The sequence below is a fragment of the Trichogramma pretiosum genome, unplaced genomic scaffold (assembly GCF_000599845.2).
Source record: "Trichogramma pretiosum strain Unisexual culture from Peru unplaced genomic scaffold, Tpre_2.0 scaffold78, whole genome shotgun sequence".
NCBI lineage: Eukaryota > Metazoa > Arthropoda > Insecta > Hymenoptera > Trichogrammatidae > Trichogramma > Trichogramma pretiosum.
In genome coordinates, this window is record NW_019641605.1 from 130,442 (window position 1) to 156,960 (window position 26,519).

Here is a 26,519-nt window from a genome sequence, read left to right on the forward strand (position 1 = left end):
GCAGGGTGAAGGAAGAGCCGAGCGCTTATAACCTCCGTGCGCCGCGGCAGCGTAGGCACGTGCTCGACGGTTACCGACTGAGCGAGCGGCGCGGCGACGAGCCGCAACTCGAGCAGCAGCAGCGGCAGCAGCACGGAAGACGAAGCGAGGAAGACGAAGGCACGTGAAGCGACGCCATTACGACTACGACTGCGTATCGTGCGAGTGCGAACGACAGAGTCCGAGGCTAAAAAGCAAGTTAAGTAGTAAAGAAGCCGACATAAAAACGAGTGATCGTCGCGTAGCGAGCGAGTGTGTTGGAGAGAGAACGAGAGTGAGAAACGCGAAAGAGAAGCTGTGTACGAGGCGAGTTCGCGAAAGATAGAAACCAAGTCGTGTGCGAGCGAGGTTAAGTCGGCCGAGTGCGCGACGACGACGAGCATCGCGACTCGCATACCAAGTGCTGTGCGATCACCGGCGTGGCCCCAGAGGCCCAACACGAGTCGACGAGTGAGCAGCGGCCAACCCACCACATCGGGACTCGGACAAGTTGCAGCGTGCCGCGAGCGGACAACGGCATGACGTCGTCGGACCGAGTCGAAGAGATTGTAAGCGTTTAATCTGTACTTGTTAATCTTGGTCGGTCGTGTGTGTGCGTCAGTGTGCTGTGTGTCGCATGACGTGTAACGAGCGAAGAGTCGGTCGCGTAATAAATAAGTCGAGTCAAGAATTGTCATCGTGTGTGTGTGTGTGATTGGTCCGAGGCGAACAAGTCGCAATTACGTCGCGCGCGTTTCGAGTTTGTAAGCGGCCATTTTGCAGTCCGTCGTCCCGCTCGCGCGAAAGCAGCGAAGCCGTCGCAGGCCGAGCCACGTGAAGTCAAGTCCGCGTGTTATTAAGGTCGCGTCACGAAACGGGACTCGAACCGGGCACGTGTTGTGACTCGGCGAGTCCCCTTGGACTTTTGCGAGCGAACTCACGCGACATAAGGCTTCGTGCATAGCGAGTCAGAGACGCGCGAGTGCAGGTGCGCGGCACGATATCGGGATTCGAACCGAGCTCGTATTGTGACTCGACGTTTTCCCCCTTGGACCTTATTGCACGAAACCCGTATGGTATTGTGACGTCACTAAAGTAATTGTCAGACTTTCCTTTGTCATTTATCTACATTTGCGTAATAATTCGACGAGGATCTCTTAATTAATAGAATAAATAGTAACTTAACGTAAGACAATAAACGATTGATTTGGATTTAAACTAACTCCCTCTGGTGGTCATTTCGCGAACCTTTCCGACTTTTCAGCACACAATCGCCGACGCTCGAGGCACATTTGGTGGAGGGCTCGACCCCCTTTGAGGTAAGACGACCAGTTAGGCTAACCGGAGCCTCCGAAATAAATAATTAGACGGCAGGGCGAGCACAGGCTGCTGCCTAGACCCTCGCACGTTACAAATTATTTAATACCTTATTGTTGTACTTTTATTTTTAGACTAAAGTTAGAACGAAAATTTGAGTGCCTAAAAGGTAATATGTTAGTTAAATTGAGTAAAATGAGAATGTTTACCATCACCTAAGAGTTTTAACTAAAACGATTTATTATTATTTTATTCTAAGTTACGACGATAATTAAGAGAAATATATTTTAATTGAGCTAAATTGTGTGAAGTGTGTCAAATGTTTTTATTTTGTTTAAACAGTGGGTCTCATTTTATAGCATACTCATGCGAATGGGTGGGTAAATAGGTGCTGTAGGTATCTGGGGAGCCGGTCGCTTTTTTCGTAATAATGGCTCTTCGGTTTCTTCAGATTCTGTAGATTCTGTGGACTTCGCCTGCTGCGCTCGTAAACGAGCTTCTCCTCTTTTCCTTTCTAGTCTGCGGTGCTCTTCTTCTCGCTCTCTTTCTCTCCTGCGTTGTCCAAAGTGTAGTAGCAGTTGTGTAACCGAATTCCATATCGCACCGACAAGTGCTATACTAAATCCGTATATATCGTATAAAGCTATGCCATGAACTACTGAATCTACAAGTAATTTTATTAGGCGGCAAATTAATATCACCCCAATTATACCTGCAGACGCATTTCCGAATATCATAAATCCTGACCAGAAAGAATCCCATGTCTTCTCGACAATTGCATTGATGTTGTTTTGGTCAAGGAAATTTGTTAATGACAATTGTCCGTCGTTCATTTCTTTACCCGTGATTGTTTTAGCAACTTTATTTAATATACTTGTGGATTCTATCGGGAAAAGTAGCAAGTCACGTAAACGATCCGTATCTTTTAATGAGTAAATGCCTCCAATCGCGAGCGATTGTGGCGATATGTACTTGAACCTTGGGGGCTTTTCCGGTTGTAATACGTCTGGTGCAAAGGTTCGCTCTAGAGAGGGTGTAGCTTTGTACCATTCGTTTCCGATTTTGTACATAGGAGGTAATCTCTTGTCACATAGAATAGTTTTTGCTGTTCGCACAAGTGTGCGTGTTCGAGGTTGTAAAAACATATTCCAGTCCCCGAATTTTACAGGTAACTGTTCATAGCATTGATCTATTGCTCTTATTTCGACGTCGACACGCATACACTTCAAGACGTACAAAACTTGACCGATGACCCTTCCGTAATAACCTTCAGATTTCATAATCTGCCTGCCAATTTCATCGGGGGCTATCGTGGCAATAGCTAGGGTGTTCATGCGTACCTTCCTCTCTAGTTCGCACCTATTTTTCATTATATCATAGTACATTTTTTTGAACTGGTTTCTCATAAATTTTTCTATGTATAAGAATTTCGCGTTTACATAAGCAAATAGATCTATATTTTCTCGTGCTATTCCACCCTTTTGAATCCAGGAGTTTTTGTTTGCATTCTCAATGACGAGTAGACGTGGATGTTCTGTTAATTGTAGGGGTGCGCCGCATACTACTTCTTGATCTGTTCTTACCAATGCGAAATTATGATCTTTTGACTCAAGCATGTAAAGAACTTTACCTTCTTCTACTTCTTCGATCTCGTCCATGTACCCTTCATATAGAACTGAATACTTGGCTGCATTACTTCTATCTTTTTGTAGTAGATCCCAAAAAACATTTGCACCGTCGTTATTGATGCATTTTCTGGCGCCCATTTGACAACGTACCCCATCATCCAATATGATTTTTTCTGTGTCGATCGAAATTTTTGCATCGTAATCTCTGACGATGATGTCTACATACCCATCGACTACAACGTTATCGAACGTGCCATACACGGAGAAAAAAAATTCATTGATTCAATGAAACGTTTAATTGAATACAATCTATGAAATAATTTCATTGAAATAATCTTTTTTTATTTCATCCAACAAAATATTTAATTGTTTTTACCAAAGTTTCATGAAAACAATTAAATATTTTGTCGGATGAATGAATTATTTCATAGATTGTATTCAATTAAACGTTTCATTGAATCAATGAATTTTTTTTCTCAGTGTATGCGTCTGAATATTTGCCTGCGTTGGTGCAAGCGCCTGTGCTGTCTTATGTTCCTGCGAAGGTCATTGGTAGACTTTTAGTACCATTTCTCGGTATGTCTCGTACTATTGTATTTGTATGGTATTTAGTTTGTATGGTATGTATTTGTATGGTAATTTGTATCCTGAATATGATGTTGTGTGGTGAATCCCCAGGCATTCGTCATGTGATAGCTCCTTATAATAGCTTATCATTCCATCCTTAACGACTGATGCATCACATGTTACTACGTATGGTAATTTCGGGTCAGCTATTTGTAATATTGGTTTTTCACACAACTTTGCTTTTAGCGTATCAAATGCAATTTGTCTCTCTTCATTCCAACAAAATTCTGTATCTTTCTTTTGTAATTCTGATAAGGGTTTAGCAATTCCTGCAAAATTCTTGATAAAACGTCGATAATAACCGCAAAGTCCAAGAAATTGTCTGATATTTTTAACATTTTTAGGCGTAGGAAAATTTTTTACTGCTTCAAGCTTTTTCGGATCGCACTGTACTCCTTCACTATTTGAAACATGTCCTAAATAAACAACTTCATTTTCAAAGAATTTGCATTTTTCTGGTTGCAATTTTAAATTTACTTCACGTGTACGTTGAAAATATCGTTTTAATTCGTCAAAATGTTCTTCTTCAGACTTAGCGAAGATCACACAATCATCTAAGTATAAAAATAGGTCGTGCCCTTGAAGCCCTTTGAAAGCCCTATCCATGGCCCTTTGAAAAGTCGCTGGGGAGTTGCATAATCCCATTGGTATTTTGCGAAATTGAAATAACCAAAAATTTGTCGAAAAAGCTATCTATCTATGTCTATCTTCTGGCCGTAGCATGCATTGGTAAAAACCGCTTGACAAATCTAGCGTCGAGAAGTATTTTGACCCACCTACTTGGTCTATTATGTCAAGTATATTAGGTAATGGATACCGATCTGGTATAGTTTTTTCATTTAATTGTCTAAAATCAACGACTTATCTGTACCTTTTATTTCCTTCCTTATCAGGTGGTTTAGCCCTACTGAAAGGATCCATATGAAATTCACGTAAATTTCACATGAACGATTTACGTGAAATATGCAAGGATTTTACATGAAATCTATGTAAAATTTACATGAATATTGTCCAATTTCATTACGTGAATTTCATATAGATTTCATGAAAAGTTCAAGTAAAATTCATGTAAATTTCACGTGTATCTAACGTCAAATATTTTGAGGGGAATTTGATGAAAAATTTTTACGTGAAATTGACGTATAATATGCGTAAAATTTATCAAATAGTACAGATGAAATTCTCGTAAAATATGCATGAAATTCCTGTGGAGCATAAGTGAATTTTATATAAAATATATGTGAATTTCACGAGTTTTTTGTTTCGTTTTTTGTTACCAAGAGAATGAGTGATAATGTCTTTACATGAAATTTACGTCAAATATATGTAATATCGATATAAAATATACATAAACTTTACGTAAAATATACATGAAATTCATATGAAATAATTGTTGCTAAAATGGTCGGAAGATGATAATAAAAAATAATTATTCGCCTGTAATGCGCGTTAGAATCATCGCAGATAGTTCGATAGGTTTTCTAGAGCAACTTTGCGTCGGAAAAAAGTTCACTTTTTTTTCCGAAGCTGGGGCGCGAACCGGTGATCAGTCGGTTACTAGCCCAGCTCCCTAGCCATTGAGCTATGCATCGATAATACTGACATCACCAATTTTAAAGTACTAAAAAAATGAGCAAGGATAACGTATTTAAAGTTTAACAAAATAATTAGTAATCTAATTATAAAAATAAGATTCTGAACGTATGAATATATTTTATGTTTATTTAAGTATAATTAGAAAATGAGCCTTATGATTGAGCATGTATATATATTTTATTTGTACTTTAAAATTGGTGATGTCCGTATTATCGATGCATAGCTCAATGGGTAGGGAGCTGGGCTAGTAACCGACTGATCACCGGTTCGCGCCCCAGCTTCGGAAAAAAAGTGAACTTTTTTCCGACGCGAAGTTGCTCTAGAAAACTTATCGAACTATCTGCGATGATTCTAACGCGCATTACAGGCGAATAATTATTTTTTATTATCATCTTCCGACCATTTTAGCAACAATTATTTCATATGAATTTCATGTATATTTTACGTAAAGTTTATGTATATTTTATATCGATATTACATATATTTGACGTAAATTTCATGTAAAGACATTATCACTCATTCTCTTGGTAACAAAAAATGAAACAAAAAACTCGTGAAATTCACATATATTTTATATAAAATTCACTTATGCTCCACAGGAATTTCATGCATATTTTACGAGAATTTCATCTGTACTATTTGATAAATTTTACGCATATTATACGTCAATTTCACGTAAAAATTTTTCATCAAATTCCCCTCAAAATATTTGACGTTAGATACACGTGAAATTTACATGAATTTTATTTGAACTTTTCATGAAATCTATATGAAATTCACGTAATGAAATTGGACAATATTCATGTAAATTTTACATAGATTTCATGTAAAATCCTTGCATATTTCACGTAAATCGTTCATGTGAAATTTACGTGAATTTCATATGGATCCTTTCAGTAGGGAGGGACAAGGAAAATGTTCGATCTTTATGAAGATTCTGAAGTCTCAACTATGCCTGTTTCTAACATTTCGTTAACTTGCCTATGCAATTCTTCTCGTAGGGCTGCAGGGAATCTATATGGTCTCGCATTTATGGGTGCGTCATCTTTTGTGTGTATCGCGTGTTCTATTATGTGAGTGGCACTGAGCGTTTCGCCTTTTAAGTGAAAAATATCTACGTATTTGCGACTTAGATCAATAATTTTATTTAACTCTTTACTCTGATTATATTAAATTCCAAGTGCTTTCAATAGCTTATCAAATCTTTCATTTTCATCAATACTTCTATGATCACGACTATTATTAACATTTACTTCATGTGAATCATTAATATGCATTATACTTTCATTTACAAAACTCAATTCATTATCATCAAAATCCTCAAAAGATACTACTTCTTTGCGTAAATCATTTTCTAGCAATGTTCGAATCATAAATAATTCTTTTCTTTCATCTTTTTCATAATTTTCATTGTTTATCTCTTCAATATTTTCTTCGATATTTTTATCATGATTTTTATCAAACAATATTATTTCATTATTTTTCTCAACACGATTGTCACGTCACCCTTATTTTACTATAAACAATTATAATATTCTTAAAAATAATGTACATTCAAATAACGATAAACATGAAATTTCACTCTACGAACGGACGCACCAGCCTCGATCTACGGGATATGACGACATCAAGCTAAGTGGAAAACAAAACTATAAAATTGGTAAAAACATCGAGTTCTATGAAAAGAACATCGAAATCTACACCTCTTACAAAGGTGTGAAATAGACACGCCATGCAAAGCATTGATTAAATTTGAGGCGATGTCGGTTTAACAGGAAGACCAATAAACTCGTAAAAATTAGTAAAAGATGTCGTCAGGTTCTCACGGATGAGCAGGTGCTGACAAATACTTTCTTCTATTTTTGTATGCGAAATCTAGTAGTATATATTGAGGACCCTCGGAGGCCTCTGTGCGATTCGACTATCAACTTATTCGGTGGGCAGAGCTCACGTCACTTTGTACCGCGATTTTATATCATTCAGACTTGTATTAAATTGTGCCGCGAGTCCAATGCGGAGTGTAATTTGTAATCGAGACTAGTGCAGTTAGTGCAGTACAGCTAACCAGGAACGCCAGCCAACCAGTTGCAGAGTGAGCCATGATCTACACCGAGAATCGTCCACCAGGCTTATGAATATTATTTTTAATTAGTTGAGTAAGCCTAGGCGTAAGTTAAACTTTTGTATCTGAATGGATGAATAATATTGCATTGTAATTTATTATAACAAATAATAACGACTACTATCACTCCAAATCAAATAAACAACATCGAGGAGCGCGTGTCGCGCTCCGAATGGCAAGTATGGCAGACGAGAGCAGCGTCACTCCACGCTCCTCATATACGCGAGAATCGCGATTTCGGGACCCGCGAAAACAACCTAACGTTATTATTTGAAATCTATAAAACATACGGTAATTCTGATTCGGTAAATCGATTCCTCGTAAAAAGTGACCAAAAATAGTGCATTCATAGTCTCCGAAAAACGCAGTATTAACTAAATATGAATGATAAAAGAAAAAATCCCCGACGAAAAAACGGTCTCACGCAAAACGCGGTCTCACGTGGTCTTCCGGCCAACTTCATATCATCGATTTAATCGATTAATAAGGCTAACTGTATCTATGTATAGATGCTGCGCATCGATTTGATATGTATGAGTTTTAAACGATACATGTAGATTTTTCTCTCGACATCAAGATTCTCGCAATTATCCTGGGTAACCCGGTCGGGGCACCAGGTCGAACTCGAAACTCGAACATGACTTTCTCCACGCAATTACAGGTTATACGCGAAAATATTTCCCTAGAATGACCGCTCGGAGCATCAGGTTCATATCGGTCCGAAATCGACGACGACTTTCTCTAGGAAGCTGCGATTTTGCCGCGGAAATATCATTTCGCGTAACCCGCTCGGCGCACTAGGTCAAAATCCGGGCTCGGCGATGACAGTCTCCGGGAAGTCGCGATGTTTTTGCACAAGTATCGTCCCGGGTAGCGAGCTCGACGCACTAGTTCGGGATCCGAACTCGGCAATGACTTTATTCGCGAAGTTGCGATGTTACCGCGAGACTATATTATTTCGGGCGGCCCGCTCGACGCACTAGATCGGGATACGGACTCGACGATGACTTTCTTCGGAAAGTCGAGATGTTTTCGCTCAAATATCGTCCTCGGTAACCCCCTCACGCACTAGGTCGAAATTCGAACTCGGCGATGACTTTGACCGAAAGTTGCGGTGTTACTGTACATAAATCACCCCGGGCGTCAAGAAAATAAAAAAATTAAATTAAAATAGTGTTATATTCAAAAGTCAACCAAAATATAGTCTGAGTTCCGAAGAAAAATTATTTGAATTTGAAAATGAGTTGCAAAGCTTTGAAGCTTCTCCTCGAAACAAAAGTAAAAAAATTAGTGAATATCAAAAAAATCGGAAACACATAATTATTCCAATAACTGTATAAAATTGAAGCTGCGCTGGCACGGGCCATATTTTAATTTTTTACTCGTGTGCGGTGCATGTGGGTCTGGAAAAATATTGCGCTTATGCATTTCGATGATACCACTATTGAAAAGAGAAGACAAAAATCTGTCAAAATGCACAAGCGCAATATTTTTCCAGACTTTTCTCCGCTTTGCGACTATTGCTCCGCGCGAGCGCATCTTCAATTTTATACAGTTTTAGAGTAAAATAATTAACTTACCTATGTTTACCTATGAACCTATGATTACCTATGATATTAATGAAATCAGAAACTTTTTGACAAGTACACAAGCAAACCAAGATATTATATAAAATTAGAAACAACTGAGATTTTAAATAATCCTTTAGTGGTAATTCTTTTTTTCAAAAAGATTATTAGAAGCAAGTATGTCAGTTTGGACCCTACAGTAAGAATTAAACTTACCTATGTTTACCTATGAACCTATGATTACCTATGATGTTAATGAAATCAGAAACTTTTTGACAAGTACACAAGCAAACCAAGATATTATATAAAATTAGAAACAACTGAGATTTTAAATAATCCTTTAGTGGTAATTCTTTTTTTCAAAAAGATTATTAGAAGCAAGTATGTCAGTTTGGACCCTACAGTAAGAATTAAACTTACCTATGTTTACCTATGAATCTATGATTACCTATGATGTTAATGAAATCAGAAACTTTTTGACAAGTACACAAGCAATTAAAAACTATTGTTGAAGACATAAGATTATGAATAAACTCAAAATTAATTATAAATATTATTATTCATCAGCTATGAAAAAAATAACCATTATAAGTTTTTTCAAGTCTATTGATAATATTCATAAAAACTATGATAAAATTTTCATAAATATTTCTGAATTGAATGATAAGTGGATGAGAGCACGCTAGTTAGCTATAGTATATGAAAAAAAACCGTAATTCTATGACTTTACTTGCCCGGCCGTCTAGATTAAATACAAAACGCTTACACCTACTTCAATAGAAAAAATTTCATGTATGCAAAATGGAAATGAAGTTTTTGATTAAAACATTAGGTCAATTAATGAATTACTTATTTTTATTTATTTATTTTATTTATTTATTTATTTATTTTTTTTTTTTTATAGATGATCACCCAATTAGTGATGATTTTTAAAGTAATATTCCTATTTATCGGAAGCTAAAATATGATGTAACAATTGTAGTTATTTAAATAAAAAATATTTTTCTGTAGTTAAAAAAAATATATATTAATAAAATAATAATTTTTGAATTTTCAGTGTTTTTTTTAACATTATGTCTTTAGATAGTTCGCATCGTTTTTCATCTAGACGGCCGGGCAAGTAAAGTCATAGAATTACGGTTTTTTTTCATATAGTATAGCTAACTAGCGTGCTCTCATCCACTTATCATTCAATTCTGAATTATTTATGAAAATGTTATCATAGTTTTTATGAATATTATCAATAGACTTGAAAAAACTTATAATGGTTATTTTTTTCATAGCTGATGAATAATAATATTTATAATTAATTTTTCATATATACTTTCCTCGTTGTCACCAGCCAGAATAAAATCAATATATATTATTTATTATAAATTGGCTCTCCAGCCGTAACACGATTTTCAAATTCAAAATTTTGTCGCTCGATTCTATGCGGCGATTTAATAACTTTTATATCTTTAATATTTTCTCTTTTTTCTTCAGATTCAACTTTTATATTATTTTCATAACAAATATCATTATTATTTTTACTCAAATCAACATTATCAGCTTCGTTCAAATCAACCTTATCAATCCCATCTAAATCAATATTATCAATTTCATTTAACTCAACGTTATCAATTTCATTCAAATCGACATTTTCAACTGTTTTAATTTCATATAAATTAGCATTAACAAACTTTTCAGTATTATCGGAAACAACTTTTTTACTCTCAATTGCACACGATGATTCTACATCTGTTATTTTATTTTTAACAATTTCATAAACTTCATTAATTTTTTTCCAAAATAGCTTCTTTACATGGAGCATTTAGTATAACTTTTAACTTTTTATTTAATTCATCATTTTCAATACTCGATTCTATCGCTATTTCGGGTAGCTCGAAACTTTCACTTATCTGGCTCGTGCTCGTGCTTGTATAAGGTGTCTGATTTCTATTTATTCTTTCTATGTCTTCATTTGAACATAATTTATGAGATGTCGTGTGTATAGGCTCTCGGTCGCGTGCCATCTCGAGTTCCGACGGCTTACTCGATAATTGACATGATGTTTCGAACGGTAACATTTGCGTATCCAATCTGATCGTATTAGATAGATAATCTATGTTGCTTCGACACTCTTGTAGCGATTTAGTACCTAATAACCCGTCTTGAAGGATTGGAAAATTGTCGTGAACTACTTGAATTTTTACTAATGTTATTCCATTTATCCATGCCGAAATTTCTCCAAGGTGTAATGACCGAGTCACAAGGGTCATAGCATCCCTACGAGTAGATAAAGCACCGGGGCAGCAAACCAGCCCGGTGCAACACCAAGTCCCGAACGGGCATGCTAGTGTACAGCCGCACATGTACACCGCGGCACGTAATTGTGTGAGCGCGCATACACATAAGAACAACGAACGTCAGTGCGCGCCTGCACACGTACACCACGGCGCGCACCGATGTAAGTGCGCACACGGACAGAGCCGTGAACGCTAGTGTGCGACTGCACACGTACACCGCAGCGCGCACTGGTGTGAGTGCGCACACGGACAGAGCCGTGAACGCTAGTGTGCGACTATACACGTACGCCGCAGCGCGTGCTGGTGTGAGTGCGCACACGGATAGAGCAGCAAACGTTAGTGTGCGCCCACTCACGTACGCCGCAGCGCGTACTGGTGTGAGTGCGCACACGGATAGAGCAGCAAACGCTAGTGTGCGCCCAGTCACGTACGCCGCGGTACGCACTGGTGTGAGTGCGCACACTCATGGAGCAGCAAGCGCTTGTGGGAAACATAACTCGCGCTTGCAAGCTACAAGTCGAAATTTATGATGCCTCCGACACCAGGAATGCGATGGGGTAACCGGCTCGGGCAGAAAAACGGATGTTGGCAAAAATCAGGTCACAACTTGCGAGCAAAGAAACTAAGGGGACGGCTCAAGCATTCGCTAAAATTCCCAGACACGACGGATGGGAAAAAACGCGCAGCCCGCAAGCTCTAGAGGACACATAAAGTTCACGGTGACCCTAACTCAGACAAAGAGGGTACGGCAGCAACAAACAGTATATAAACTGAGACTCAGAGAGTCTCGGGGCTCATTCGTAGTTTTCGGTTTGAGGCGTATACATCGACGCTCGTAGGCCAGTGTTCATTCTCGGTTCGAGGCGTACGCATCGACGCTCGTCGGTTCGGTATTCACGTACATCTTTACTTCTCGAGTCAAAGTTCGCAGTTTACTTGAAAGCCAGCCTGTTGCTCGGCTCCGAACAGATAAAATCAGTGCGAGTTACTTATTCGAAAAGTACGCGAGCTCGTCCAGCTGCAACCTCCGACGCTGCCCAGCACGCCGACACCGAGAACACCCTCATCGACACCGAGGACACCCTCGTCGACACCGATCTCCTCGACGCCGATCTCGCCGACGCCGATCACCCTCACCGACACCGCACCAGCCACGGCCAGACCGTCACGGGCCCGCCCTACAACAGCCACCACATAGTGCGCCTTCAGTCGCCGCACCGAACGTCGCCGCCGAAGATAAGAACACCGGTACATAGTAAGCAACATTTATGTAACTAGGATTAAGGTTAAATAAACAGTATCGTATGTGTGAATCCAAGTCCTTGTGTTATTCATTTCTCCACCACGCCCCACCCAAGAGACATAGAGTCGAGTCATTAGCTTTCAGTCAGCTGGCATATTTTATTAATAATAAATAGATGGTCAAACGAACCATCACAAAGGGTCATTATTAAGTCAGGCGCAATACCTTTCAAATATGCTCTATTATCATTAATGAATGCGTGATTAGCAACTTTCGACTTTTTTATTAAATTTACGCTCGCGCCCGTGTCTATCATTAATTTTACCGATCCTAAAAATTCATTCGCTCCTACCGTGATTGTTGGTGAAGGGTTTTTTGTATTAACATTGACTGTGTAAATTGGTAATTTTATTGAGTCGTTTGTTGTCGTGTCTGGCCCTGCCCTGAAGGCGCTGCTTGTGTATTGGGTATTAATAAAAAACAATTTCTTGAAATATGACCTGGTTGGTGGCAGCGATAGCAAACTCTATTATCACCGTTATTATTATTTTGATATCCCGGACCGCTATTATTATTGAAATTGCCATTGTTAGTATTATAATTCCCATTATTGAAATTTTGATTGTTATTTGGATTATTATTTGGATTGAAATTTTGATTATTATTTGGGTTGTAATTTTGATTGTTATTTGGGTTGTAATTCTGATTGTTATTTGGATTGAAATTTTGATTATAATTTTGATTGTTATTATAGTTATTATTATAGTTTTTGCGATTACGATTATTATTGTAATTATTATTTCGATTATTATTATTGAAATTTTGATTGTTATGATAATTGTTATTATGATTATTTTTGTTTTGTGAATTTCCTTTATTTGAGTTTTTGTTATTAAATTTGTTTTTACTGTTTCTTCTTCATCAAAAATCGCGTCTGTAACCGATTTGTTAATAACGTCTTCGTCAACTTGATTTTCTCTTTTCATTTCTTCTACTTGCTCCGGTATAGTTTTTAAAAATTTATCGACGCGTGATACAACTTTTTCTTTAACCTCGGGTGTGCTAGTGTATAATTTAAGTGTGGCTGGTTTTAGTGAAAATTTGAGCTTATCAGTGTTAGTATTTTCGATGATTGAAATATCAGCGTCTTCCGCTTCCAACTGTTTTTCAACAATAGTTTTAGGGGCTAATTCTCTTAAAATTTGTTTTTCCTGATCTCTCAATTTTTTAAGTTCCTGCCGATTATTCTTTTTATTTAACGCAGCTAAAATTTGTCTATCAGTTTCGTAAAGTTTTTTCAAGGTCACGTTTTCGAACAGTTCCGAATACGACATTCTATCTACAACCCTTCATTCTCCTGCCAGAAAAATCACTAAATTTTTGCAAAGGTCGTCCAATAGGAGCCCTTAGGCCGTATGCACCATTTTTGTAACGGCTGTCGAGCCGCTACTTATTTTAAATAATATGAGATTTTAATCTGGCGGGGAGAATGTACAGGTAATAAATAAAAGGTCGTCTGCCTTCTACGAAGTACAACAATTATTTATTACACTACCCTTAGATACTAATTACAAAGAATATCTTAGACTACTTAACATACAGCTACGGACGATTCTCGGCGTAGATCGTGGCTCACTCTGCGACTGGTTGGCTGGCGTTCCTGGTTGGCTGCGCTGCACTAACTGCACTAGTCCCGATTACAAATTACACTCCGCCTTAGACTCGCGGGACAATTTAATACGATACAAGTCTGAATGATATAATAATATAAGTCGGAAAATGAAATCGCGGTACAAACTGACGTGAGCTCCGCACACCGTATCAGATGATAGTAGAATCGCCCAGAGGCCTCCGTGGGTCCTCAATATATACCACTAGATTTCGCATACAAAAATAGGAGAAAGTACCTGTCAGCACCTGCTCATCCGTGAGAATCTGACGACAGCTTTTACTAATTTTTACGAGTTTATTGGTCTTCCTGTTAAACCGACATCGCCTCAAATTTAATCAATGCTTTGCATGGCGTGTCTATTTCACACCTTTGTAATAGGTGTCAATTTCGATGTTCTTTTCATAGAACTCGATGTTTTTACCAATTTTATAGTTTTATTTTCTACTTAGCTTGATGTCGTCAGATCCCGTAGATCGAGGCTGGCGCGTCCGCTCGCAGAGTGAAATCTCATGAATATCGCTAATTGTTTATAATATTTGAGTGGAACGTGACAATCCATTGGATCGTTGTAATCCTAGGTAAAAATATGCTATTAAAATTAAATCGGCACAATCATCCTTATTTTGTAGTTGAAAAAGTAACGTGAGATTTCGTTTAATTCGGATTTGTATTACATTATGATTCATTTCACAGAAGTGAGATTAATTATGTAGTGGAAAAGCCAAACGACTAACGACGTCCAAATTTCTACTCCATATCATCACTATGTTTGGACTTAATGTAAAATGCGTTTTTCTGAAAAACACAAAAATTGGACTTAAGGGCCAACAACTGTATCTCAGTGAATAAACAAAATTTTTACGTTTTGAAAAATGCATTAAAAACAGATCAAAAAATACTATTGGAAAAAAGAAAATTTCATGTCAATGTCAATGTTAACCAGTATTATAATTTATTTATGATCTTTGCGGTAATGCAAATTTTAATTTTTTTCAATTTTAATCCCCCTGTTAGCCCTTAAGTCGTTTTGCCTTTTTCCTGGGGAATTTAAAAAATGGAATTTTCTTTGTCATTATTAATTACGTACCAATTCTTCCGAAACACGTTCATGTACGGGAAGATTCTCATCATCACTATCGATATCATTCGTTTGTAATTCATGGGTGTCGGAGTTATTGGTAAAACAAGGATATCTGTCGACGAGTAGTCGGGTAGCAAGCCGTGTGTGCGAGAAATGAAGGAAGATGGCGTGGATGTGGCGATGACACGAGCGCACGAGTCACCTCTCCTTACATCTCTCTACACACGCTCTGCCGCTTATTACGTTCGAGCCCGTCTCCTGCTTAACAAGCATAACTGCCTCGCGCCCTTTTACCTTATTCATTCTCTTAAAAATTTGTTTTCTCTTAATTTCATCTCTTAATTATTTGTCTTGAAAAGATTTTCACTAAATATATCCTACTGTAATAATACAGAGTGCGCAGTGAGGTGTAAGATTAGATTATGGCCCCAAACCATGGCCTCAACCAACCCATTCCATCAGGTTATGGGCCCTAGCACTAGGGTGTCCGTTATTTCCCGACTTTTTTGTATTGCTTCTCCCCCCACCTAGATGTCTTCTATTTGATAAGACAATGAGAAAGCCGGGTTATAGAGTTCGAAAAAATGATTTTAAGGTGGCCCCCAAGCGGCTTGAAGCTTACATGTATTTTAAATGGGAAAAACTTAAAAATTTGATTCTCAGCGATAAAAATGATGAAAAAATTCAGCAACCCATGTATTTTATGTATTTTTTGACGAGGAATCGATTGGTGACCTTGAATTTGATCTTGAACATAACCTCAAAGCTACAGCGAACAAAATATTGAGAAAAATCGTTTTTTTTTGCGGTAACCCCCACTTTTTATTGCAGATTCGAAAAGAGCGGAAAATTTCAAGTCAAATTATGTCTTTTGATTTTTTTTCAAGGGCATTATAAAGATGCTACAGATACAAATAAAATCCTAATTTTAGCGTGCAATTTTCGAGTTTTTACTAGTTAGGGCTTTATCTATATCTGCAGCGCCTTTTGAATACCCTTGAAAAAAAATCGAAAGACATAATCAGACATGAAATTTTCCGCTCTTTTCGAATCTGCAATAAAAAATGGGGGTCACTGTGAAAAAAACGATTTTTGGTTCTCTGTAGCTTTGAGGTTATGTTCAAGGTCAAATTCAAGGTCACCAATCGATTCCTCGTCAAAAAATACATAAAATACATGGGTTGCTGAATTTTTTCAAATTTTTTCATCATTTTTATCGCTGAGAATCAAATTTTTAAGTTCTTCCCATTTAAAATACATGTAAGCTTCAAGCCGCTTGGGGGCCACCTTAAAATCATTTTTTCGAACTTTATAACCCGGCTTTCTCATTGTCTTATCAAATAGAAGACATCTAGGTGGGGGGAGAAGCAATACAAAAAAGTCGGGAAATAACGGACACCCTACCTAGCACGCAAGTGAGTGGAAATCAAATGGATAAAGTGTCTAAGAGTAAGTAAATTTTTCCGAGTACCTATACAAAATGAGATCAAATACCGAGTCGAATTTTTTTTTTCTCTTTATTATTTCTTTTCATCTCTCGTCAAGCAATCGCGAACGTAAAAAAATTTGGAAGTGTCGGAAAAAAAAAGGAAAAAATAATAATTTCCACGAATGCCGAGCATATATATATTTTTTTTCTCTCCTTTTAGTCTTTTTTTTTGTCTCCTCTCTCACGCGTTTAACATCCCGCGATTGCAAATTAGCAGAGCTCTTCAGAGTCTACGAGTAAAATGTACAATGAGTGTACGACATTGCGACACGATAAAATTCGTTGGGTGTAAGACGGCCATGATTTTCTTTTGCTGTGCAAAATTCTCATCGGTCAAATTCGCTCAGCGAGACTCATCGTCGTGTCGTGACAAGTCGTTTCCGGCGCGGCGCACGTGTTACACACACAGACATACATGTACATGGCGGGCAGCGGGAGAAACCAGCGAGAAGAACAACGTGTTTTCTGTCTCTCTTCTTTTGCGCGCGCGCTCCTTCTTCCCCGTTGTGTTCGTGAACATACATTGCCATTTTTGAAACCCGTGAAATACGACAGCTGCTGTGCAGACTAGTATCTCGCGACGCCCAGACGTAAGCTTCATACAATTAGATGTACTGCCTTATAGACTTCAAAATAACGACGTACCGCCGTGCGGTCATTCGAATTTTTTTTCTCCTTTCTTTCCTTGTTTAATGAACCGTTACTAAATATTAAGAATGCTATCAAACTAACTACGTGTGATAGTGTGTCAAGCAAAATTCCCCTTGAATTTTTTTTCTGAATGAACTTTTTTCTCTCCAAAAGGTAGAATAATTTTTTTTCTTTCTCTTCTCTAAAGATTACAATTTTTTTGCTTGCTGAGAAATTTTTTTTCAGATTACTTGAACACTACAGAATTACCTTTTTTTACATAAAATAGTAGGTACACGGTAAATGCAAAAGGTGCTAGTTTTGGTAATGCTACCCGGCAGTGTGTATTTGGCAAACTCCACCCACAAGTAACGATACACAGCTGTGCAGTGTAATCGGTTTGGGAGGGAGCACACATGCTCGGATCAGCGCCGCTTCACCTAAATTTGATACACACTATACACATGCAAAAAAAAAAAAATGTGCCTATGTTTTGCAGTACAAACATACTCATTTTTTTTCTCTCCTTTTTCTCTTTTGATTTAATAGGAAACGCGGAGCAGCTCAATGAATTGATTGGAAAAAATGTCCATTTTGAAAAAGATATTGTCGAGGACCCGAAGGTGCCGAAAATTTATTGTCCCTGAGAAAATTCGCGGATGCGGGATGCGGGGTATACTTGGACAACACTGAGCTCAAAATTTTTGATGAGTCGAACAATGAAATTTTCATTAAAGGTGTTTATAGAAAACCAAACTGGATAGTTACGATAAATTCTTCGGATCTACATGAAAATAGAGAATCAAACTATGAATTCAAAGCGCGTCTAACAGATATCGATCTCGAACAAGCCGCTGAAAAATCGGATGTTTCAGAGCTTGGGAGGGAGGATTTACCGAGAGAAGAGATCGATACACGAGTCCCGAGAAAAGTTACTGATTTAAATATAGAAATTACCGAAAATGAGGCTGAAAAATTGTCGTGGAATATTCCCGAAAACCTAAAATTTGAAAAAGAGGAAATAGGCATGTTATGGCATAGACGGTTAGGTCACGCGTCCAGAGATTATTTGATAAAATTACAAAAAGAAATTGAAATACTGAGAAAAATAAAATTCGGGCAAGAGATCGTAGAATGTGATATAAGTGTCCGTGCGAAAATGGAAAGACTCCCCTTTAAGAACAATAGGACCAGATCAGATAGACCCCTCCACACCGTACATACAGACACGATGGGACCTATAAGTCCTAATTCTTTCCCGGGTAACAATCGGTGGATTATAGTATTCATTGATGATTTCTCTAGATACGCGAGAGTATATTGCGTTAAAAATAAAACCAAATCCGGAGATTGTTTGGAAGACTTTCTAAAACACGCGAGAAACTTAAGAGGAAAAGATGAAAAATTATGCTATATAAGGTGTGATAACGGTACTGAGTTCACTGGCGGAAAATTCGCGGAAATTATTAATTCAGAGAAAGCAAACTTTGACTTTGCACCCCCACACACTCCCCAATTAAATGGAACTGCCGAAAGATTTAATAAAACAATTTAAAACAAAATGACCGCATTAATGATTGATTCAGGATTGCCGGAATCTATGTGGAGTCTTGCAGCTGAAGCTGCTACATATATATAATGGAGTAAATGCAGTTGAATAAAAACTAAACGTGTTGCTCTGAAATTACAAGAGTTTTATTTACAATATTTACAACTTACAATCTAAATAACAAATTAATCTAAAAATTACCTGAAATTACAAGAGAAACAACATTTCAAGCCTTTATCTCGCTTACTAAACGCTCTTCTCTCGTTCATTCAATCGTACACTCATACCTCCCCTCTCCACACTCTATTTACCATCACTCATACTACTTTCAGTACGCGGTAGGGAAACCGTTAAAGGAAAGTCCTGACAAATACACACTTGTCAGGCTTTTCTTTACATCTCCCCCCCTCGAAGAAAAACAATTGCATATATACAATTGTTTAATTTACACCCGCAACAGGACTTAACTTTGTAATATGAAATTTGTTTGATTCAGGTTTCTTGTGTCCTGTATCTATTTCATATATCGATTTTGATATTCGTTTGAGTACCTTATATGGTCCAATTCTCAATTCTTCCAATTTTTTCCTGTTTAACTTATTTCCATTTTCAACATATACTTGATCTCCAACCTTAAGTTCCAATATTTTCCTGTTTTTGTCAAATCTTTCCTTGTTGCTATTATGTGATTTAATTGTATTTAAAAACGCTATTTCTCTATCTTTTTCTAAATTTTCACCTGAGAATATAGGCTCTAACTCCGGTGGTAAAATTTCCAACTGTTTTCCTTCCAACAAATATCTAGGTGTAAACTTTGTAACCGTGTGTTCTGTATTGTTATACATTTCTACGCATTGTTTCGCTATCGTTGTCCAAGCCAATTTCTGGTCCTTTTCATTAATCTTACACCTAATTTTATTCACTAGTGTTTGGTTTAGCCTTTCATTTATGCCATTTGAAAACGGTGCATCCACAGCAGTAAAAATTAATTCTATTCCCTCACTATTCACATATTCCTTGAATTCCTTAGAATTTATACCTGGGTATTGATCTGTTAAAATTGTTTGTATTTTATAGCTTGTTAATACTTTGTTAATTAATTTTTTTAAANAGATTAAAAATTAAGAAACTTAAGCAACACAATCTTGTGATAAAGATTACTATCTATAAAATCAAACAGTATTGAGATGTAAACTTAATTAAGGGTTTGAAAATACAAACCGAATCATTAACCAATGTGATAAAAAATAACCCAATTGATACAATTTTGTTGTAAATATAATTTTGATAAAATTTGAATTTATTATTGCATTCTGTATCAAGGTATAGTAAACATTTTCAGAAGTTTGAATAAAAACTTGATGATTGATAAGGGAGTATAACAGAATTTGTATCAATGAGTTATTTTATAGATTAAAAAAAGTTAAAAGACCAAATGGTATTGGATTGTTTACTTACTTCGTTTGTCGTAAGTTTGGAAAGTTGGCAAAGTTTAATAATAATATTGACCAATTCAAATGTTCTTGTTTGTTTTTGAATAAAGATTAATAATCGATCATTGTTTTATTATCAACATTTTATTTTATGAGTTCCTATGCAGTATCCTTCATAAATGTAACGCGAATTAAAATATTCTGAAGATAAATTGTTGAATTTTAGATATAAATTTCACACTATTTTTACGTACATTTTACGTAAAAAACTTTTCAACGGATTTTTCTCGAAAAATTGTTCGGTACTTATATATAAAATTTTTGTAAAATCCATATATATTTTATATGAAATATATGCATACTTGACGTCAATTGCATGTGCATTTCATATAAATTTTGCGCTAATTTCATGATATTTTTATGTAAAAATTTTTTCACCAAATTTTGATCGTACATTAAAAAAATAATTTTACATGAAATTTATATAAAATATAAATAAAATTTGCGTGCATTTCATGAAATATGGATGCCTATCACATATAAATTTTGCGTGAATTTTAAAAAAATTTCACATAAATTTCTCGAAAAAATAATGGTCACTGAATTCTCCTTGTAAAATCTTACATTTATTTTACATGTAATATACGTAAAATACACGTATATTTCATATACAATTTATACATACTTTACGTAAATTTCACATGTATTTCATATAAATTTTGCTCACATTTTACGTCAATTTCACGCAAAAAATTTTTTATCAAATTCCCCACGAGATATTTAGCTTTAGATAGACGTGAAATTCACATGAATTTTATATGAACCCTTCATGAAATCTATATAAAATTCACGTAACGAAATTGGACAATCTTCATGTGAATTTTACATACATTTCATGAAAAATCCTTGTATATTTCACGTAAATCGTTCATGTGAAATTCACGTGAATTTCATATGGATCCTTTCAGTAGGGTATATCCCTAATTGACTTGCATTAAATTAAATTTTTTTAAATGCCATAAAAAATATTATTTACCGATGAATTAATCCTATTAACAATTATTATATTAAATTATTACTATTATCAAAATTATTCATTATATTTTACTAATTTTGTGCGTTTAATACTTGAGTAGCTAGATAAGTATAACAATAAGCTTATTTTTGATTTTTGACCATTTATCATTCTCTATACATGAAATGGTCGAAAATTTAATTTTAGGTAGCATCTTAACGGTTCGTGCAATTAAAAACGAGAAAAGTGATCAGAAAATAAAATTATATTAGTTGTTCACTTGCTTTTAACAATATTTTTGAAATATATGACGATTAAAGTAAAAGATATATTTAAATAAATATTGCACCGGATAATTTTACAAGTGAGATAATTAGTATGATTAATAATGTGTTTAATAATCGATTCATATTACTTAACATTCACAAATAAGTGTCAAAATTTTGTATGGTTACACTAAAATAAAATATAAAAATGAACGTACTAACACTAGAAAAAAAATTAGATAACAACTACATTATGCAGGTTTACATTTTATGAAAACATGGTATTCAAATTTATAAATTAATTTTTTACTATTTTAAATTTATTTGCAAGGTTATAAGCTCATGAGAGTCTAGAATAATTTATTAAATTGATATTTTGAAAATTTATTTTGAGACTCTATTTATATAAGCATAGAGTTTTTACATTAAAATGAGTAAATCATTAAAAAAATTAAAGAAAAGCTGTCATCAAAGAATTTTATTTGCAGCACAAAAATTAAGCTTATTTTACACTTTAACACAGCAAGTATGACAGTAGAGATTATCTATTTTAGAATAAAAAATTGTACGACTAATTAAGTACGTTCTACTCCCAAAAATGCATGTCACAACCATATTTATTTAGCTTCATTTCAGAAGTAATATATTTTTTGGCGCTTATGTCTTGTAAATGTTAAGAAAAGTTTAAAAATTGAAAGATCTTAAAGAGTTCAGTATTCAATAGTGAATTAAATTTGAGATTTACATATTTAAATGAAAAAAAAATTATCATTATCGTATTAAATCTGTTAAATCGTGTATAATTTTTTTTGAAAAAAATTCATGTGGGTCAGTTTCACAATTTTTATAAATAGCCCTGTACACAAGCTTACAGATTTTGACCAAAATTCATTGTCAGTATCTTTTGTAGATCAAAATGGAGCAAAATCTATAGTATTACTCCTTAATTTGTTGACGCGATGAACGCATTCTTAACTTAATTTTCAATCAAATATCTTTATCATTAAGAATTTTCCTATTAATGTTAAAGCTAAAAGTTAAAGATAAAAATTTATAAGCAATTAAACAAAAATAACATGAATGTAAAATAATAAAATTTGTTCGGCCCGAATTGCAAAACGGAAAGAGACTTGATTCATAGGTCTAACCCATATTTCTGGCGTCCATGGAAAGTAGACTTCATATTTCAATTGTTATAATATCGATATTCAATATAGTAGACAAACAAATGGCTCCTCGTAGAAAACAAACTATATATAAGCAAAGTCAATTTTTTTATATGGTAAAAACGCACCTAGGGTAAAAACTCAAAAGTATCTTTTGCATTTCTGAATGAAAAAATTATATTATAAAATTACACCTTTTGAATTGTTTTGTTATTTTTATTTTATTCATGCAAAGAAGCAAAATTTTCTAAAAACTGATTGCACTATTGGAAATTGTGGAATAAGTAAATGTAACATGTGTTTTTTCATTTTTATGGTGAAAGTCTAATGCGTGAAAGATAAAGAAACGTAAAGAGTACCAAAACGCTCGAAAACTGCATACCACATGCTCTTCACCGAAAACAAAATCGAAAAAGTTCCTTTTTTTATGATGTTGATTCTAAAATAAAATTGCTAGATCTTTCGATCTAGCTACTTAGAAAGACAATTGGAGTTGAACTGTAGAAGTTACAACATGTTTGAGCTTGTAGTCCATTGCATGAGGTTATGGAGGCATATTTTTGCATTTTTGACCTTACCACTAAAGCTGAGATGTAAACCTATCGAAAATCTATTTTTGATTATTTTTCTGAATTTTATTTAAGTCTTTTTGAGTAATCAGGATGTTTTGATTGCGTGTGGCGCTGGGGCATTATTCATATTTTGACCCATATCAGAAACTGAAGTATTCTTTCTTTTTTTACTATTATCAAAAAAAATAAATAAGATATTCTTTCTACAGATTAATTCCAACTTCAAAACTTATTGCATGTCGTTGGAAAATTACACTCATTATTCGTCATGTCTCAGAATTTAAGTAAAAGATTTTACCGCTCAGATAGTACCCAAGATCCATGGGTTAATACAGATACGCAGGATTCTTCACAGTCCAACTTTAAATGGTGTTTTGAAGTTTCTTGGGAAGCTGCTAATAAAGGTTAATTTTATTTTTACCAATAAATATTTCTTATACAGTTTTTATATGTGTGTAACTCACATGTTTCAGTTGGCGGTATATATACCGTTATAAGATCAAAAGCTTCTATTTCAACTGACGATATGGGAGATCAATACTGTTTGCTGGGCCCTTACGACGAAAATTCAGCAAAAACCGAAGTTGAGGAAATTGATTTTCCTGTTAATAGTCCTTTCAATGTTGCGGTTGAATTATTACGAAAAAAAGGAATAAAAGTAGGTTACTTGTTATACGATAACAATTAATTATTTTTCTTAAGGGCTCAAAGGAGGTTTAAAATAGAAAATTGTTTTTATATATAACATCTTATGATTCGTTGGGTAGCTTCTGCTGTGACACGCACAGCAAAATAGTTTTATCATTCTTTAATGTCTTCAGAAACATCTTCCGAATTTCGCATTAATCTTTGTGATGCTCTAGATTGAGCTAGAAAGCTTCAATTGAAAACGTGAAACGGTCAAAATTTATTAAAATTTGACAAGGAATTCAAAAAAAATATTTCTATAAATTTTTTTTTTACCGGAACCATCGGGTTCTAGGAACCTTTTTTGTTAAAAAGCATGATAAAAAAATTTTTTCAGATTTTTTGAGGCTCCGTACCGTCATAAAAAAATTATTTTCGTTAAAAAAAGCGGTTTCTTTGCTTCAAATCAACTTTTCACACAAATATACACAATCTCACATTAGAACTTGAACTCAGTCCTCTACTTATTCACTCACATTCATAAAACATTGGATCTATAGTTGGAAAAAAATCACTCAAAATTGATCAATTATCACTAATCTTGTTCATCACATTCAACAATATACATGAATAATGTACATGATACAGTCATATACACATACATAAAGTACAGTGACATACATATATACTGATGTCAAGTTGCAAGGATATAACTTCACTGTACATGTACTTTTTTCACTTTCAAAAAAATGTAATTTTTAGCCATTGGAAAATCAAGAAACAGTCAGCAGACTGTTATTGACATTTGATCCGGGCTCGCGCACGAAACAGAGAGCGACAGAAGATATGCCGAAACCCACGTGCTGCGAGTGGTGGCGTTAGTGTACACCTATAGTCATATAAACAAACAAATTTCTGCTAGTGTAATGTAATAGACTGCCCAGTCAGCACAACGCTTGCAAAGAACCCGAAACACACACACACACACACACACACACACACACACACACACACACACACACATACACATACAACTTACCCACAGCCTCCGTTGGTCTAGTGGGTAGAGGCGTTGGGCCATCTATCTGCTAAACCAACGCTGTGCTGAGGGAGTGGTTTCGATCCCCACTGAGGGAAATTTCATTCGTGATTTTTCGCTCGGTGAGGTCGAGCCCGAGCCCGAAGTGGTTCGGATTCCACTATAAACTGTAGGTCCACGGCTGTAGGCAGCCTCCTGGAGGGTGAAATATCCTCCAATCACCCTGCGGCCAAAGCTGAGAAGAATTCCCGCAAGATGGAGCCCGAAAGCCAGAACTCCTAGTGCTGATGTTGGCCAATGGATTGCATCATTCAAGAGGAAGAGCGCCAACACAAGGAAGAGCACCGACCCTTCGGCTCCAACATCGTATCCTAAGAGATGGAGCCCGATATCAGAACTTCTAGTGCTGGCGCTGACCGACGGAGTTTCCACTCATCATGGAGGAAGCCAGAAAAAGCGAGAGGTGCTCGCAAGAGGCGGAAAAGCGGGACGGTGCCGTGGGTGAGACCCGGACCTCTATCACAAGGACGGTTACTAGTTTAGCTTCCGGCGAGTTCAGACGAACGTACCAAGAGGAAAAACATCAACACAAGGGAGAGCACCGACAAAGACGGCTCCGGAAGGCAGGAATGCCGCTGGATGAGGGCTCCGCGGGGCGAGCGGGGGATCACCAACGAGTTGACACGGTTCCTGAACCCCTGATCACCGCGCCTTGGCGTGCAGTGGATGGGGGATGTAGGGAAATGACCAAATACATCGATGCAGCAGCACTGCTAAAAGGCACCCACCAAAGTAATGTCTAACAATGGTTCCGGTGGGAATCATGCCGGAGTTCGGAAGGGCCACTGGTGCAAGGGTTTACCCTGCCCACGTCCTCTCCATAAAAAAAACATACAACTTACCTACCTTACCACTCAGAGAGAATGACCGGAGATCGATAAAATAGAAAAGCAGACGCCTGCGTATCAAAAAAGCCCCGCGAGATAAAAGGACACAGCCAAACGGGCATCTCTCCGAACGCGAGATGAAAGACGCCGCCGCAATTTTCCAAACCCACGATGAAAGGTGCCGCCACAAATTCTCCGCACTCGCGATGAAAGACGCCGCCGCAATTTTCCGAAACCACGATGAAAGGTGCGGCTGCCAAATGCATACCAAGATAGGCAACTTCCCCGAACTCTCGCAACCACCAAAAAGCTCCAACGACATTTCAATGCAACTCCGCCTACCGAACAATCATTGGCGCTCCCTCCCTTGCCCTCTAGCCACCAAAAACCGGCGGCTTGATCACCCGACCGGCGGCTCCCCTCCTTTTTCCTCCTCGCGCCGTCAATATCCCGTCGAGTAAATAAGGAGTGCAGCCCTTTGACGCTTCGTCATTCATTCTTGAACAACCACCTGAGCATCCCCCAAAGCTCTTGGCTGGTCGACTTGCGAAATAGTTGCATAGACAACCTCTGTTGGACTTGAGCTTTGATTGGAGAATATCCGTGAAGAACTTGACCACGGAGCTGTCTCGCGGACTTGATCTTGAGACCGATCATCGAACTTAGTCTCAGAACTAATTAACGGA

General features: G+C 36.5%; 2 protein-coding genes across 4 annotated transcripts in view; one reads left to right on the forward strand and one right to left on the reverse strand.

Moving 5' to 3' along the window:
- Positions 1-18,917: 18,917 nt before the first annotated feature.
- On the reverse strand, positions 18,918-19,882 carry LOC111693555. The gene is made up of 2 exons (XM_023458370.1): positions 19,030-19,882; positions 18,918-18,957 (listed from the first exon to the last, which is right to left on the reverse strand). Exon 1 carries the CDS (start codon positions 19,671-19,673, stop codon positions 19,269-19,271), a length of 405 nt encoding a protein of 134 aa, XP_023314138.1. The 5' UTR covers positions 19,674-19,882; the 3' UTR covers positions 18,918-18,957; positions 19,030-19,268.
- Positions 19,883-21,555: 1,673 nt separating this feature from the next.
- The window catches only part of LOC106657935 (glycogen [starch] synthase), a 58,534-nt gene continuing 53,570 nt past the window's right edge, over positions 21,556-26,519 (forward strand). Inside the window, exons 1-3 of one of the 3 annotated variants that reach the window (XM_023458367.1) lie at positions 21,556-21,640; positions 23,490-23,684; positions 23,754-23,938. In XM_023458367.1, the coding sequence (XP_023314135.1) occupies positions 23,549-23,684; positions 23,754-23,938 (321 nt within the window). In that variant the 5' untranslated portion in view covers positions 21,556-21,640; positions 23,490-23,548. Of the gene's footprint in view, positions 21,641-23,201; positions 23,252-23,293; positions 23,433-23,489; positions 23,685-23,753; positions 23,939-26,519 lie in introns of those variants that run through there. The other 2 variants (XM_023458369.1, XM_023458368.1) reach the window with 2 other exon arrangements.